The sequence below is a fragment of the Ptychodera flava genome, chromosome 7, assembly GCF_041260155.1.
Source record: "Ptychodera flava strain L36383 chromosome 7, AS_Pfla_20210202, whole genome shotgun sequence".
In the NCBI taxonomy this organism is placed as follows: Eukaryota; Metazoa; Hemichordata; class Enteropneusta; family Ptychoderidae; genus Ptychodera; species Ptychodera flava.
In genome coordinates, this window is record NC_091934.1 from 1,746,675 (window position 1) to 1,765,396 (window position 18,722).

The 18,722-nt window shown below is 36.5% G+C and overlaps 1 protein-coding gene across 3 annotated transcripts in view; it reads left to right on the top strand.

The window, feature by feature from the left end:
• The window catches only part of LOC139136543 (DNA-directed RNA polymerase, mitochondrial-like), a 184,982-nt gene that overhangs the window by 76,102 nt on the left and 90,158 nt on the right, over positions 1-18,722 (top strand). For 2 of the 3 annotated variants that reach the window (XM_070704267.1, XM_070704265.1), the window contains exons 13-16: positions 10,911-10,987; positions 12,534-12,600; positions 13,683-13,818; positions 15,358-15,491. In XM_070704267.1, coding sequence (XP_070560368.1) covers positions 10,911-10,987; positions 12,534-12,600; positions 13,683-13,818; positions 15,358-15,491 — 414 coding nt within the window. The remainder of the gene's footprint in view (positions 1-10,910; positions 10,988-12,533; positions 12,601-13,682; positions 13,819-15,357; positions 15,492-18,722) is intronic. The other variant, XM_070704266.1, reaches the window with a different exon arrangement.

The following is an 18,722-nucleotide window of genomic DNA, read 5'->3' on the forward strand; positions in this document are numbered from 1 at the left end:
ACTTATTTATACATATGTATGTCGATTGGTTTCACGAGATGGTCCAATATGGCCACATGGTAGCAATTTTGTTATGGTTGTTTCATGTCGAGAGCCATAACTCTGGCAAGTCTCAACTGATCTTATTCAAAGTTGGTCCATGTACATTGACTTACGTCATACATATACATGTTGTTTTTTTAAACAGTAAGATCAAATATGGCTGCATGGCGGTGATTTTGTTACAATTTTCAAATGTACAGAGCCATAATCAGACATATTTCCACCAGTATCATTCAAAGTTGGTACAAGGACATTGACCTATTTCATACATATGCTCGTCAATTTGTTTCACATCATGTAGCAGTACCATGTCAATTATTAAGCTCACATTGCTTTAACATTGAAACAGACATTTATCAGTGTCATTTTTATTAATTTGTAATTGCATAAGTAACGAACTTTCCTAATTAGGGTGATATAGCCACAAATTAATACAACATCAAATGTGATGAAAATTGATACAGATGTTGATCTCATAGTGTTGTTAATACTACATCAAACTTTATGAAATATGGTACCAGTGATAATCTGTTAAGTGTTAGAATTGTATGCAAAAATGTTTTGCAACATCCTGTTGATTAATTCCTAGTTGACTCATTTTATGAACTTTAGGATGATGGCCTACATTGGTTTTATGTTTTCATCACCATGGAACTCATTCTTGGCCATTGAGCGCCATCTGTATCAAAGTATTTTTATCACAGACCTAATTAATGAAGAGGACTCTATCCTCTCTGAGGACATGTAATCAAAGTACCCATTAACAAGTGGGGACTGTGTCATCAACGATGACTTGTTAACTATAGAATTAAATCAATCTTGAAAAGTTCAAACCAAGAGTGATACTGTCTCTCTTACAGAAATGAAAATTGGACTCATTGTACTTTCCAATCTGCCTCGAGCATTCTATTGCTATGTCCACTCGTGCTTTGTCCTTCAGAGTCGGACTCGGACTCTGATTTGGAGCAACTTGTCCCGGATGCCTAAGGTTCAAATTGGTATGGCTGTGTGCCTTCAATCCAATTCCCCTTAAAATCACTTTCTGAATTCTGGTCAACAACGCCCTTGCTTAGTCATCATCATCTTTATTAACACGTAATAATTCCCTGGGGAATTAAAAAACGTTACAGATCAAAACATACAACAAAAGAAGAAGAGAGAAGAAAGTCTTACTTGAAAAAAAAAAATCAAGTTAGGGGGGTTTCTGTCTTGTCAAAAGACCAATTTTTATGTACTGTGCAAGTATGATTGTGCATATATCGTTGCGCATAATTTCTATAAATTTTGTATCATCATCTAATGAGGAGAAATTCAGAATATTAGATGAGATATGGTAAAATAAACACTTTCTATCTTGTTGGTGTAATTTACAGTACATAATAAAGTGTTTCTCATCATCTAACTGATCTATACAAGTGGGACAATTCTTTTTTCCACAGGGATTTTAGAATGTCTGCCTGTCTCTATTTTTAAATTGTTTGAACCAAGTCTAAATTTGCTCATTATATTTCTTAATTCATAGTTTTTTAACTTTATTAAATATTCTTCCAGACCAAACTTTTGTTTGAATAATCTATATGTCCTTAATTTATTTTTTGATTTAGTGCTTGATCTATTATCATTATTAAGGTCACTTTTCCACTGTGTTCTAAATAAGTCTTTTATGTTACAATGCATCTTGTTCAATATAGATGCTGATAATTTAGTGGAAGGAGAATCTAGAATGTCCATACCAGACAATTTAACTAGTGACTCAGTTGTTTGATACCAGTTACTTTTTACACTTGAATTAAATAAATACCGGTATGATTCACTCAAAAATGTTGTGTGATTCTACTATATTGTTGTAATATTTAGGTAATTGATTTTTTACACAAGTGTCCAGTGGGTAGTGGCCCAGTTCTCCATAAATACCCAATTTGGGAGTTGATCTAGGAACACCTAAAATATAGCGTACATCCTCAATGGGCGAGTTGGTGTTACATTCATCTCCCCAAACCTCACAGCCATACGTCAAAATAGGTTTTATTAATTTATCAAATAAAGACAGCATCAGTGGTACACTAAGATGTGAATTTGATGCTAATTTTCCTTTCAGAGAAAACATTGCCTTTTGTCCCTTTAATTTGAGGTTTTCATGGCTTCTTTAAATTTGCCATTAGGGCATAATACTAATCCAAGATAATTAAATCTATAAGTAGTTTCAATTTCTTTTCCTCCAATATAGAAGGTATTTTTATCAAGTAATCTATTACTTTTATTAAAAATCATAACTTAGTTTTCTCAGTATTGGCAGTTAGTTGCCATTTTTTTGAATATTCATAAAAACTATCAAGGTTATTTTGAAGGCCAGTCTTGGAAGTAGATAAAACAACAATATCATCTGCATAAAGGAGACATTTCACTGGCACATTATTGATATAAGGGGCATTACATGATTGGTTATTAAAAATTGTGGGCAAATCATTTATAAATATATTAAATAGGGTTGGGCTTAAGTTGCACCCCTGTTTAACCTCTACGGTAGAGTTGAAACATTGTGTAAGTCCGGTCTTAGTTTTTATTTTATAATTAACATTCATATACATATTTTTTATGATTTTAGACTCCACTTTTTAACAGTTTACTGAATAGCCATCTTGCCAAACTTTTATCAAACGCTTTTTTTAGGTCAATGAAACAAGCATAAATTTTAGGTTGATTGTTTAGATTTCTATTGTGTTTTTTGTTTTCAGATTTAGAGTCAGTTTTACTGTACAGGTAATTATTGATAATGGATTTTAGTATAAATAGGTTGTCAGTCGTGCGGCTACCTCTTCTAAACCCGAATTGTTCATCATTCAATATTTTATTTCTTTCTAAATATGAAATTAATCTTTGGTTCAAAATGCTATTGAATAATTTTCCAAGACAACTCGAAATTGCAATTCCTCTATAGTTAGTAGGGTTAGATTTAGAACCTGATTTATGAATTGGTACAATTAAGCCGGTGTTCCATGAAGTTGGGAATTTACCATTATTAAAGACTAAATTGAAAAGTTTTTCTAAAGCAGGTACAATAATGCTATCTCCACATTTCAACATTTCAATACAGATCAGATCCTCAGATGAGGATTTATGATTTTTCAAAAGCATCACAGCTTTTTTAATTTCACTGGCTTGGATTGGACCATTTAGTTCACGGTTCAATGAACTAGTTTGAGAATATATTCTTTCAAATTCTTTAAGTTTAAAGTCACCATTATTAGTAGTATCATCTTTATGCTGGTTTAGTAGCCCATGAAAATGTTCAACCCATTCATTAGCAGATATTAGTTCTTCTGTAGATTGTGAAACTGAGTCATTATCAAGTTCTTTGATTTTTTTCCAAAACTGGGAGGTGTCACGTTTCAATTGTTCAATTTCATGCAGCTGTCTAGCTTTAAATTCCTTCTTTTTGTTTTTAAGTAGTTTTTTATATTGTTTTCTTAAGGTAAAATATGATATTCTTACGTGAGAACAATCAGGGAATCTGACCATTAATTTTGCTAATTTATTCAATTCCTTTCTTAGAGAAAAGCAGCTTTGATTAAACCATCTTTTTTCTTTTAAATTACTTCTTTTAGTTCTTTTCTTTGGAATTATTTTAGTTGCTGTTTGATCGGCAATATTAATTAGTAGTGTCTGGAAATCTGCAATTGTTTTATCTGGATTATCATAATCTTGAGCAATAAATGGGTTTATTTCAGAATCCTTTATTTGTGTTAACATGTGTTTATAGTTTAGTTTTGCAGAGTCATTCCATATATACTTATTTGGAAAGGGCTCCAAATTGTTATTTATTTGTTTATGATGTTTGTAGTTTACGTTTTTAACTATATTCATAGAAAGGGATATGGGACAATGATCTGAAAGTTCTGTCAGGCCATGAACTCTGAAATACTGAATGGAATTATTAATGTTCTTTGAACTTATTGCAAAGTCTATGGCACTGCTACCGTTTGGAGAGTGGAAAGTATATTGTCCAACTGAATCTCCCACTGTTCTACCATTTGCTATCACCAAATTACAATCAATACACATTTGTGTTAATTGTCTTCCAAATTTGTTTACACTGTGACTTGAGTTAGTGTCCATATTTGATCTTTTTATGAAATTGTCTATCGAATAATTTGCTGGGAGAGGCAGATACTGACTACCATAATCACAAATTGTGTCATTCAAATTCCCTATTCTGGCATTGAAGTCCCCTGAAAGTAAAATGTTTCCCTCAGCTGAAAATGTAATTATCTCTTTTTCTAAAATATCGAAGATATTTTGATTAGTTTTAATGTAAATTTTTGAATTTTCCGGGGGTATATAAATACATCCTATAAACAGGTCATTAGTGTTTGATACCAGACTTTTGTCTAGTTTCAACCATAGAAAATGGGATGAGTAACCAGGAATTTTTGAAATAAATTTTTTAAAAATGGACTTGTACAAGACAGCGACCCCCCCCCCCCCATGAGAACTCCTATGATTGTTAGTAGCCCTATCTAAACGGACGATTTCAAAATCAGCTAAAGCAGTGGGAAGATTAATGATACTATTACACTTAAGCCAAGTCTCTTGAATACAAATAAAATCAAAAGTCTTCACAAAATTAATAAAAACTGGATCAGACAATTTTTTTGACGGACCGTTAATGTTCCAACTTCCCACCTTTAGGGCAGGTACGTGTGAGTTTCAGTTGTCCATCAAAAAGAAATTACGAACTAACCAAGTAACCAAGCGAGCATACAGAAAACACAGTTGGGAAAAGAGAATAAAATCCAAAATTCTTAAACACATATGCCGTTCATACACAGGCCATTAAAACGTCTCTGAAACGGTTCTGGGCCAATACTGGCACAGAAAGTTATGTATGGACACTCCGAAGTGGTTCTGAAGCGTTTCAGATTTGAGACGGTTTAGTCGGCCCGACCTGAGCCGTTGTAGGGATTAACTCTATCTGCAAATCGCTGTGTGGACAGACCGAGCCACTTCAGAGGCGTTTTAAACACCCTCATGCGACAGGTATTTGTAACATAAACAAACAACAACCAACATACAATATTCGCTTTTGTCATGGCTGCCGAACACAGCTTTACATCTCGTGGAAATAACTGGTCAGACGACGAAATAAGTGTGCTGATCTGAGTCTGGGCAGACGGAAGCATTCAAAGAATGCTAAAGAGAACGTGTCACGACAGCCTCGTGTACAAAAAAATTGCAGAAAAGGCTCTACAGAGAGGTTTAAACCAGACAGCAGATCAGTGCCACCACAAGCTCAAGGCACTGAAGCTAAAATACGAAGAAGTTGTCGACATCAACAGACCATGAAGGCGCGACTTTGCACAATCGCAGTTTGACATATCGATGATTTCAGGACTAATATCAATATTAGACAATACTAGAATGAACTGCGGTTGTCCCATGGGAAGCTGCATCTATGAAGTCGCCGATATTTACTTGCGATTTTGGGACTTTAATATCGATACTATGACAGAACCCCATGGACGAGGAGACCGTTCAGTTTTTACGGCCTGGGGGGGGGGGCAGCAAAATCTTGTCGCCGGTGTTCAAAAAAATATAGACCCCCCCCCCCTGCATTTTTCGTGAAAAAAAAGATGACCCCCCTTTGTCAGACAAAAAAATGAAGGCGCGACTTTGCACAATCGCAGTTTGACATATCGATGATTTCAGGACTAATATCAATATTAGACAATACTAGAATGAACTGCGGTTGTCCCATGGGAAGCTGCATCTATGAAGTCGCCGATATTTACTTGCGATTTTGGGACTCTAATATCGATACTATGACAGAACCCCATGGACGAGGAGACCGTTCAGTTTTTACGGCCAGGGGGGCCAGCAAAATCTTGTCGCCGGTGTTCAAAAAAATATAGACCCCCCTGCATTTTTCGTGAAAAAAAAGATGACCCCCCCCCCCCCTTTGTCAGACAAAAAAATTTGATGATTTGATGCGGAAGGCTGCCCGCCGTTGAAGAGGGTGGATCATGGCCATTGCATAAAGTAAACCTAATTGGAGTGGGCTACCAAAGGCATCCGCCCGTTAAGAGGGTCATGGGCCATTACATAAAGTCAATTTATTGTAGTGGGCCGCCAAAGGTGGCCCGCCGGTAAAGAGGGTCAATCATGGCCATTGCATTAAGTAAATCTAATTGGAGTGGGCCGCAAAAGGCGTCTGCCCGTTAAGAGGGTCATGGGTAATACATAAAGTATATTTATTGTGGCGGCCCGCCGGTAAAGAGGGTCGATCATGGCCATGGCAAAAATTGAACTTTATTGTAGGTATTATGATTTTGAAAATGTGGTGACCCCCCTTTCCCACCAGCGAAAAAGCGATGCCCCCATTCACGGATTCCACAAATACGATGGAAACCCCCCCCCCCCCCCCCCCCCCGACCTGGCTGTAAAAACTGAACGGTCCCTAGATTCATTCAAATCGCGCGTAAATGTCTGAACTATATCGCAGATTTCACCGTCTTACAGTTCTGGTGAAACCCGACTTCCAAGGACTGACTCTAGCTTCGATACTAGATTCTGTCTAATCGCGGGTAAATATCCTATATATATCGGAAGATTTCACCATCTTACAGTTCTGGCCAAACCCAATTCCAAGGACAGACTCTAGTTTCGATACTAGACGATACTAGATTCTGTCAAATCGGCGGTAAATATCTGATATATATCGGAGATTTCACCACCTTACAGTTCTGGCCAAACCAAATTCCAAGGACTGACTCTAGTTTCGATACTAGACGATACTAGATTCTGTCAAATCGCGCATAAATATCCGATATATATCGGAGATTTCACCACCTTAAAAGTTCTGGTCAAACCCGACTTCCAAGGACTGAAAATATTATAAGGTACATGAGGACATGTAACAACAAAGAGGAATTTAACAACAAAGTCCAAACATTTAATGAAAAATTACTACGAGGATATTAACAACAAGAAATATCGAATATCAATGCAGAAACAAATTACAAAACACGAAGAACACATTTAAATCACAAACAAACACACAATAACAACACTAATAAAGTGATAGTTTCTACCACCCAGAGCCCACATATCAAAACAAAAGACATCAAACAAACACTCGCTCCTGAAGAACTAGGAAGAAATAGAAAAAGACCAAACACTAAATAATTTATTCACGATGAAACTGATCATCCCATACAAAAGAAATCCAACATTGGCGACATGCTCATAAATGCACCAGTACACAATCTTACAGAAAAGACCGAAAAAAATGAAACACAATCAACTGACTCGAATATAGCCTAAATATTCTAGCTTCCTTACTGGACGAATAAAACACTGACAATGATTAAGCCACAAACAGTGAAACAAAAATCCAAGGGGAGAAAATATCAAAAAAGCGACTGAGGGAGAAACCACACTGGTTTCGAAACATGGTGTCAAAGGATCACACTGTCATTCGACAGCCAGATTACGGCTACGTCTCGCTATGGCTTATATCTACACCAATAGCCAAATGCACAAATTAAAATAAAACATGAACACAGAGAACGAAAAATAGTGTAGGTGATGCTTGGAGTCGCTTTCCCTTTATTACAGTTCTGAACGTATCAAACGCAAGGGCTAAATCGGTTAACGATTTCACTTGGTCTGCATTCAGATCATTAAGGCGACGACGACTCCGTCTGGACTGTGTATATGCAGCAGGTAAAAAAACAGAAGACAAGCCAGTACGACTTCGTTCATTTCAGCCATCTTGTTACAATGCCGTATGTTTGGTCATACACACCTTTTGAACTCGAGAGGGCGCATTAAGACGTCTTAAACACCAAAACAATGGCTTAATTTTGTGAGTATGGACGCAAGCGGACTCAAACTATTAATCCCCTGTGTTTACAGATCACAAATAGTGTTGCAGAAGCGTTTCAATTTTTACCTGTCTGAACGTAGCAACGGTAACTTTTTCGGACTGTGATAATAGATGTTTTTCGATGTAGTTTTTTTTTTCATTCTTTCTTTCTTTAGTTGTGTACATACTGCAGTCTTTCTTTAGTTGTGTACATACTGCAGTGAGAAACAAAAACGAACAAATTCAACAATGGCAATATCTACAGACCAGTTTACAGATTACTGAATAGTGAACAAAATTTCAAAAATTTAGAGAATATTTCTGGTGCATTATAATCAATGGATGGGTATGATTGTTGCTTGACCCCATCATGATGGTACGCGGTTTTATTTTTATTGTCACTGAATCTGTAATTTCTAGTGTTATTGGCACTTTGGCGTGGTCTACCACGATATTGACTCTTAAATCCACGCTGATGAGACATTCTTGCGTTTTGGAAATTGTGTGTATAGTGGTTCTGTGTACCCGATTGTGGACCTTGGCTGTGACTTTGTCGCAGGGCATTTTTGATGTCTTGAACAAGATTTGCTGTTCCGCGTTGGTTGATGTGCACTCCATCTTCATCGTAGAATCCTCGAGCATAGGATAACTCTTGGTGTTTAACCAGCACTACATTAGATCATTGCTGTCTCACTTCATGCTCCAGGAGACGATTGAATTCCTGTGTACTTCTGCTGGTAGTATCATCCTTATATCGGGTCAACACCTCAGAGAAAACAATACGATATTGGTTCTTGTGATCTCTATCAACTCTTTTACATAAACGGCACAAGTTTTTGGAGTTGTTCCATTTACCAGGTCATTTGTTCCAAGATCGAAAACAACACAGTGTGTAGTATCTGAGCTAACTTCCTTCATTTGTCTGCAGGCTTCGTTTAACGTTGACACTTGGCGATGACTTGCTAAGGTACAAGGGAACATCCTCTTGAAATTCACTCCACGAGTTATTGAGTCTCCCATAAAGAGTTTACGTGCTTCAGTTGTGTATTCGAAAGTTTTTGCTCTAACACCAGGTTCATTAGTATTAGTAGGAAGATGATCCATTGATTCAAGTTCTGGTTCCTTATTGAGAAGGGTGGGTTCTTGATGAGTCAAATGGACGTAATTTGTTGGTGATGAACTTTTATCTACATTGGCAAAATCGACTGGAAATTTAGGTGACAGAGGGAGTATGTCTGCATCATTAATTTTCTGCGTTAAAGTAGAGCTCTTTACGGTCTTCTTTGGTGTTTCAAAATCCTGTGGTGCTTGGTTAACATAGCCTGGTGTTGCATTCATATTGTCCTGCAGTATTTTCACCTGATTTTGAATTGTTGCAAAAGTTTGTTCACAGGTATTTTTTGAGTCCAAAGCTAGATTCTGTGGTTAATAGCTTCTGATGAAAGTCATCGCGTAGATTTTGTTCCATCTGGAACATTTTTGCAGACATTGAAGCCTTTAACTTTGAGAGATTATCTTTCATTTGGATTTCGCTTGCAGTTTGTGTGGCTAGTGACTTAACTTCAACAAGTTCAAACAGAGATGTAATTGATTCTTTCATCTGGTTCACTTCTTTTATTATGTTATCCTTGTCAGCTAGAGTGTTTTCCACAGTTTTCCGGAGGAATGCCAATTCCTCAAAGGTCAATCTTTTATCACTAGTAGCTGCATCAGTAAGTTCAGTGAATTTTGTTTCCAGTAGTTTGATACTATGGTCGAATTGGTTTGTCAGTTTCTGTATTCTACCGAAGTAATCGGCCACTACACCTTGTACGCTCGAAATCTGTTTTGAAGCAGTTGTATCCAAAGTTGTCTGTAATGTACGGCCAAATTGCTCCTTCTCATTTAAACCTTGGGTCGAATTATTTGAGACGACGTCTCGACACGACTCAATTTGTTCTATGACTTTGACTTCAGTTTTGTCTTCTGAGGCTGAATCAGAGTCAAGGTCTTTATTTCGTGGTGTTTTATACTCACAGTCTATTTTTCTGGTATCAACGGCTGCACATGTTGTCTGGGGGCAGGTCACATGGGAATTGGTCAAAAACTGTTCAGCTTCTTCTAGGTTATCGAAGCCTTTATACAATGCTTTTGAGTATTTTACTACACTCTTGTGGCATTCTTCCCAGTTGTTGAATATCCCGGTTGACCGGCCGATTGCTACCGCATAGAACTTGAAGTTCGTTTTGCATTTCTTTGTCTTTGTCTTTTGTTTCCTTTGTTCTGCGGCGGCCATCTTGGAAGCCATTTTCGAGTCACCACTGTCTTCGTAAATGAAGTCTGGGTTTCGTAGTTCTTTCCTTGCTCTTTTTTCTTCAGCCATCAGGTTTTGTTAAGTGAATAGCTTATCTTGCTGTCAAAAGGTGCAATATAGCGGATATTCTGTAGTTACCAACCGGCGTTAGAAAGCGAATTACATGAACAACCACATGGTTTGACCGGAGCAATTTGACAAGTTGCTTAGCTGGAGTCCATGACGACTTAGGGGACAGTGCGGCTTCCTTGCCAGTGTTTACTGAGCGTCTGTGAGCGCTTTTTATATAGCTGACTTTGTTTGTGGTCTAATTTTTGCAAGGACCACTAAGTGCACGTTCGTGTCAATAGCGTGAAACAAATGACGTAAATTGTACCTGTTGGTCAATATGTAAATACCACTTGCTGCTTGGCTCAGGTGCGAAGTTAAGTGCCCCCCTGATCACTGGGCAAGTAAGGAGTCAAATTTCACCATTCACGCACATTTTACCGAACTGACACAATAGGCAATCCATAGACAGGTCCCCTAGTTTACTTTTTGACTGGAAAAATGAAAACTTTGGAAAAGATGTCACAGACCCTTCAAACTTGTAAAGATGAAATTTTTGTGGCAGTTTAATGCTTTGAGAAACATTTGTATAAAGTGCCTGCCAAAAAATTAACTTTAACCTTTACTATTAGATTTAACAAGAAAGATTACTTTGTTTTTTAGGTTGGACTTAGCCTTGTGGAATTGTTAATGAAAGAAATCAAAATTGATATGAATATGTTTACAGACAAGACAGAACAGTAAGTATTTTCCTGCTTAAGTATTGTTAATTTTGTGACTTGGTGAGGTTCTTTGTATTATTTGCAGTATTAGAAGATAGTGAGTTTTTTACTCTGGGATATGACCAGAGTGTCAAAGCCACCATAAAATACACTTAATTTTAGACCTAGACAGGCCCCAGGTATCAAACTGACCTTTGGATTTCTTTTATAGAACATCACAATGATTAGTGCAGCCAGTGATTAACTGAAACAGCCCACAAATCTGAGTGGGAGATTCTGTAATCTCTAACCTATTTGTATGCAGTGTACCTATTATATGTAGGAGTGGTAGCAGTGACTGAAACAGGCTACTTCACTGACCTTGAATCATTTTCTGTCATTGTTCATGAACTGATACATATTGGCAGACCTGCTTAACCCTTTCACCACCATGGTTTGTCCCAAATCCATTGTTTTGTATGGTAAAGTTGGACCTGTACACAGGGAACTGGGAGTGAAAGGGTCAAACCATGAAGGACTTTGTTGAAACATTCCTCTGCCAAGCCTGTTCCTAAAGTTGACCTCCAGTACCTAAAGTTTTTGTCGTTTTTCTGGTTTAAATATTTCTTATTGGACCAATTCAAACCAAATATGAGCAAACTCTCCTTGACGGTATTTTTTACAAAAACAGATAAAAATAGTGCTGGAAGTTGCATTTTAGGGCATTATCAACTCCATGTAATTTGAATTGTGGGAAAAAAGCGCCAAGTTTGGCACTTTCATCACATGATATGGAAAGGACCATCTTCCGATAGGTATGGCATAGTCCACTCACCCACGTTCACGCCAGGCGAGTTATAAGTGGTGAAAATGGCTTTTCGGAACAAGTGACCAGCACATATGTAAAAATCACCGTCGGTGAACTTCCCCTTTAAAGTACCAGTCTCAGTCATGAAGCTTTATGTAACTTAAGCCGACTCACAAGTAGTCAATTGTAAGTGCCACTTTTAGATTTTTATCGCAAAATTGTACAGTAGTGATGTTCCAGGCCCTGATTGTTGTGCTACCTTTGTGTAAAGATACACACTGTCACATCATTTTGTTTCATGATATGATCTAATATGCCATCTGGCAGTCATTTTGTTATAACTTTTGTCTGTTCAGAGCCATCACTCAGACATTTTAGGACTGAAATCACCAAAACTTATGCACAAGAGTGTAGGGTGTAGTAACATGATGTACTGGTGGAAATTTAATTGTCCATTTGATAGTATCCAAAGTGGCCACCTGGTAGCCATTTTGTTTTAATTTTCATCAGGCTGGAGTCATTACTTATACATACAAAGACCAATTTCAATTAAACTTGGCACAAAAAAGTTGGTATGATTACATATACTTTTGCTTATCAGTCACTCATTCTAATCTGTACATTATTTTTGACTACAATTCACTTACAAATAATCCACCTAAATTACAGGTGGGGACTGTGTCATTAACAATGACTTGTTTGTTAATTGTAATCTTGTGATATGAGTTGCTAAGATGTCAAACTTAACAGAGACATTTTGCCTTTTTCCTCTTTCAGGAAACTGATACCTGGTTTTTACCACATGTATGCCTATCGGAATGTAAAACAAGTTGGCTTTCTCAAAGTAAGACACATTTAAAAGATAGATAAAGCAAGTCAAGAAATCGCAGTTGCAACTGAAATAATAATAACTTCCAAGGAAGTCTTAAAATAATTGTGCATCTCTTAAAATGATTTTGACACTCCGCTTTGTGTCATGTTTTGTGCTGTGCAAATGACACTCGAGTGTCTGAAGCAGCACAAATGACACTAATGCCGATATGACACAAGGAACAGGCAATATTGGGTAATAACTGATTTATCATGCACCCATGCCAAAAATTTTACAAATACTATGAAAAACCTTAAATTTTTAGGCTTTTACTTTAATTACATCTTGCGTATAAATATCGAAAGCTTTGCATTAACCAGCTTAATTCATAAACCATACAAAGAAGTCAACAATGCCGCAAGTCCTCCGTATCTCAATGAGCCCCAAGAAGAAAGACACTGGGATTCAAAAATCGTCATACAGGAGGACCTTTTTAAGGTGCAATATGCTATTACAATTGTAACTGATCACACTCAATCATTCATATAACACAGAGAAGGCCGCCATTTTGTTTGTTTACAGTGAGAGTTGCCATGTCAACAGGTGTCGCACTCGTGACATTGCTGTCACACCATGTGCTTGCTACCTGGTTTTTCATTCCAAATATACACCCACTTCATCCTTCCAGTAAACTACTGTTACCATACTAAACTTTAGAGTCTCTGCTTTTTGAAAATATATAGCATGAGAGGGTTTCCTTGTCATCTTTGATGAGAAATATTGCTTTGAATAAAACTTTGTTGGCAACATGTCACTAGGATGAAGCGATATGGATACGGGTAAAATTCCATACTTGGATTTTGCTCTTGACTTTACAACATCCAACTCCCAATCATATTAAGTGTTTGGTACACTACTGCAATTATCAATAGGTTTAATCAACTGTCACTTGTGTCAGTATTAGGTAAGCCTTTATTTCAGATTATCGTACAGGAGAGGGTGCACCCTGGCACCCATGTTACTCACAATATAGAGACGTCATTTTCCAGAGGCAGACATAAATACATGTTAAATGTGTGCAAGATCATAATGCAATTTAAAACATTCACTTACAGCCTCATCCTTTGTTAGTTGACCTCATCAAGGATGCCAAGGAACCTGAACTTTGGTTTGACAGTGAAGTTTTACCAATGTTATCACCACCGTTGCCATGGACTTCAAACAAACACGGTGGCTACTTATTAGCCTCAAGTAAGTTACAAAAAGTTCACATTTCAGATAAGATCTTGGTTGATATATTGCTTAAATTCAAAAAGCAGAACTTTTCTTATGATGATGGACAGTTTCCAGTTATGGATACTTGCTCAAATTTGAATATAATGCTGTTGTATTAAATTTTTATTACATGTTATAGAACAAAACAAGGCAAAAATGTAAAATTTTGTTTGTCACATGCAATTTTTGAATTTATTTATGTATTAATTGTTTTTCTCAATATATGCAGTGCTCTTCCTCCTATACCACCAGTTTGGTTATGGCTTGTTTCATATTTTGTTGTTTACAGCTAGTCAAAATCTAAATCACAATAAAACCAAACTGTTTTTAGTACTATTGACACTAACTCTACCAAAACCAAAAGCAAATCCTTATTTTGAAGCGGGGTTTCTTCTCAGAGACACATGACCACAAGGGAAGTTGTCAGTGCTCATGCAAAATAGATTTTTTTTGCCAACATGCACACATATCAGCAACTTGTACCAGCTTCTCAATACCTGTGCAGTGACGTTATAGTTTTTCAATATCCAGTCCAAAATCATCCTCTCCATCATCCTATGCAAGTTCTATTTGTTGTGTTCTTTGACCATATGGTCGTATGTTGGATCTTGTATGTGTTTAACCATCTTTGAACCAAAGAGCAGTAACTGTTGCAGGATCTTGGCCATAGGTGTTTATGGTATCTTGACAGAGGTTTATTGTCATCAAGGGTGTTAGAGTAGATATAACTTTATTTGAAGTAGAAAAATTGAAAATGTGAAAATTTTCCTTGTGAAAATGACAAAAACCAAATAATTTGTATAGATCAGAATATGTTTTACATGGAGAGCACACGTTTGTTATATGTTTTACATGCAGAGCACACATTTGTCGGGCAATCTACCTGCACCACAACAACATTAATGGTGCAGCTTGCACTCAAGTATTTCAAGTCCTGCATGGTTTTGCCTAAATTCATTATTATCATTATCAATGGTAATATTGGTTTGTTTATTAAAAGAGAATTTTATGTCAAAGAGACTAATGCTATGCTGTTTTCCCATCATCTTCAACTACATTATGTAATGCAGTCCTCTTCAGAATCATATATAAAGTCATCATCAAAGAGATATTTGTGCTGATTGTAGGAATTTATTGAACACAAATTGCTTTGTTACGATTGTAAGCAGTAAATGGAAGACAGAGTTGGCACAATGCCAGAAGGTGTCAATAGAGTCTGTGTTTTTGTGTGTGAGATGAAATCGTCCTACCTAGAGAGGACCCTTAGCTACTCAAAAACATTAAGACATTGACATTAAGACAGCATCATATCTGAATGAAACTCTTTGATGGAATCTTGATTCTGCTAAAATGACACTTATTGTGATGTGAAACAAGGTGCTACAAAGGAAATAATGAGTTCATTCACAACATTTTCATGAGGAGTCAAGCAGAAAGCCATTGAAACCTTCAGATTTTTTTATGGTTATGGTTAAACATTCTTAAAAATGTCACTTTTGATGGTTGTTTTTGCAGCTAAAATTATGAGAAGTCGTGATGACATGGTTATACATGATATTGTCATGGAGCAAACTGAACAAAGAAATTTGTTTCCAGTGTTTGACTCTTTGAATCAACTTGGAGCAGTTCCATGGAAAATCAATCAAAGAGTAAGCACAGCATTATGCTCTCTATTAATTACTGTTTTACTCACTGCGTTTGATGTTGACATGTTGGATCAGGCTTTACATAGAACTTTTGTGAAACTGACTTGAAAGTGTGTAAACTCTAATTTTTAGCTCACATTTGGTTATACCAATGTGAGGTTATCATATAAGCTGAAGTCGATGGCGTCTGTATGTATGTGTGTATGTATGTATGTATGTATGTATGTATGTAGGTAGGTAGGTAGAGTGTGTCCCTCGTTGCTGCGTCAACATCAAAAACACGCAAACTGCTGCACGTTTTAGGTAGGTAGTTGGTGTGTGGATGCATCCTGGGCTATAGATGGGATTTTGTTCAAATGAAGTCTGCGTTGCCAAAATGAGCTTACAAAATGTGAAAATGGTCAAGAATCAATAACTCAAGAACCGCTGTTTTGATTGCTTTGAAAATTTATGTGCAAGTACCTTAGGTAAACTTTATACAGTTTTATGAATATTTTGAAGATATCCTTAATTTTGTATTTTTGCTGAATTTTTTGGTGATTTTCCTCATTTTCAGTAAAAATTCTTCTAATCTCTGAAATCGCCAGCCCAATCGCTCTCAAATTTGGCTTGGATGTTTGCAAGGGTGTTACTCTTCTAATTTGTTGACATTATGACAAAATTGGGAAAATTACTATTTTGGAGCAATTTTGTCATTTTTGGTCAAAAAATCTTAAACAGTATTTTCTTTTTAAAGCCCCTGGACAGACAGCTTTTATATTTGGTACACAGACGTACAGAGATGACAATAGTTAGATATGTGGAAATTGTCCTGAAATATACAAATTTGTATTTTCAAGACAATATTGTCATTTTTGCTCAAGAAAACTTGTTCTCAAAATTACTTGTTTGATAGCTTTGTAATTTGGTATAAAGCCCTGAGGGATGTTATAAGATAAATTTTCTGCTCAAAGTGTTGGGAAACCCCCAAAGTTGTATATTTTAGGTAATTTTCTCAGTTTGTGACCTTAAAATGACTTACACCAACCCAGGATATGTTGTGAGACAGTTTCGAAGGCTGTGAACATAATTTTGTCATATTTGGTATCAATTTGTAGGAAAATTTGATCCAGAAAACAAAGCTGAGGGGAATTTTTTCATTGCAGACCAATTTTTGCAACTTTTCTATGTAAGACATGTCACACAGGAACTGATGAGAAATTTGGATCCAGGATAATTCCAGATGTTGTAATCACCGCCCACATTGGAAGCCATTTCACTATCTGTGACTAACTTAGGTGCTGTTTACATTAGAATGCATTAATTAAAAACTCCCCAAGGTTGTAAATACATTTCCTGTCATCTTGTGCAGCTGGCCTTATGTAATACCAAGTGGTGGAACATTTGATATTCAGGAGGGGGTAGAGTCTAGAAGATTGATGAGGTAGCATTACTTTTTTACCAGATCCCTTGTACATGTTTTTGCCCACTCCCACCTTTTCTTTTTATCAAGCCTTCTTTGTCTGTTTTTTGTTGTTGACATTTGCTTATAAATGTATTTAGGATCTGCTTGTCCCATTGCTATAGAAGTTGATATATATGTTCCTAAAGATGACCTCCAGTACCTAAGTTGGAGACCTTATTTGCTTTTGTCCTTCTTGTTTTTTCTCGTTTAAATATTTCTTGAATGGACCAATTCAAACCGAATGTGAGCACATAGTGTCCTTGACGGTATTTTTTAAGTTTGTGGTTTTCTGTACAAGGAGTGTTATTGATATTGATAAATGTTAGCTTTTGACAGTAGAAAAGGGTGACAACTCTAAACTCATTTGTATCTTTACAAAGAAATGCAACTCTGCCAAACCATACTTAGCTAAATACACTGTTCATTGTTACAAGCCATTAACTTAATATTTGCCAAATTTATTTCATGTAAAAGACTAAACAATGAAACATGAATAGTTCTCCCTGAATTTAGTGTGGTTTGCATTGAACCGGTGGCAGTATGGGAACTTTAACCCTTTTCCTGCCAGACAGTATTTAGACTATTACTTCCCCATCAGCCAAGTCAGAAAAAAAGCGGTATTGAGCCCAAACATGACGTATTTTCACCCGCTTGGCTTGGTATGTTATAGCATCTTTAGTCCAAAAAATCAAGTTTACAGTATATATGTTTTCAACAGCTTTTAAATGTACAGTATTATGTTAAAATACACCATATGGAATACGGTGTGTTTCATTAATTTTAACCATCTTGACCTGATGGTGACATATGGACTTGGCAGGAAAAGGGTTAAATAATGTCTAAATTGAGGAGTTGCCAACACTGTCAGGTGTAACTCGTCTAACGATAACAAAGAAATAACTCTCTTAAAGTTGAAAAATTGCCGTAAAGGAGGTCAGACGTAGTCAAAACAACAGGTCTGAACAAACCACACTTGCAAATGATGAGTTCTGGGTGGCAGGATGTGTTTTGATGTGTGATGTTGTTTTGACTATACATGACCTCCTTCCAGAGAATGTTGCAGCTTTCATACAATTGATTACTTTATCAATTGATATTACCACCTATATGATAATTACGCCTGACAATGTTGGCAGTTCCTTGATTTTGATGGTTTGTCTAGCTGTGGTATTGCCACATATACATACTATACGTAGTGTTGCACTACAGTACAGTTGATTATGCATTCATTCGTTAGTGTTCATGATTGAGAATTGCAGTACTGCAGAATAATTTCTTCAGATATAATCAACAATTTGGGCAAATATAATTAATAAAGGGTAGATCAAAAATGTCTTTGAATGGACATTATGTGTAGTATACCACATTATGAATGACGAAATCATTATTCAAGAAGAGATAACATCATACCAACGTTAGGTATCTGTGTTCATAATCAGTCTACATCATTGTGTTTATTAGTCCCCATGGACATCACACGGGGGACTTATACCGGGTATGTTCGGTCATGTCCTGTTGTCACTTTGTGTGTGCGTGCATCCATGCGTGCTTGCTTGCATCCATCTGTCCGTCAGTTCATGCAGATATCTCAAAGATGCATTGGGCAATTTCATTCAAATTTAGTACAAAGATTACTCAATATGTCATACATTTGCATATCGATTTGTTGTGTGATCCGATCCAGTATGGCCGTGTGAGAGCTATTTGATTAAAAAAAATGGCAACTATTTTATTGAGAATTACTTTTTGAAAAAGAGCTGTTTCTAGAGTAACTGCACTATAAATTGTCA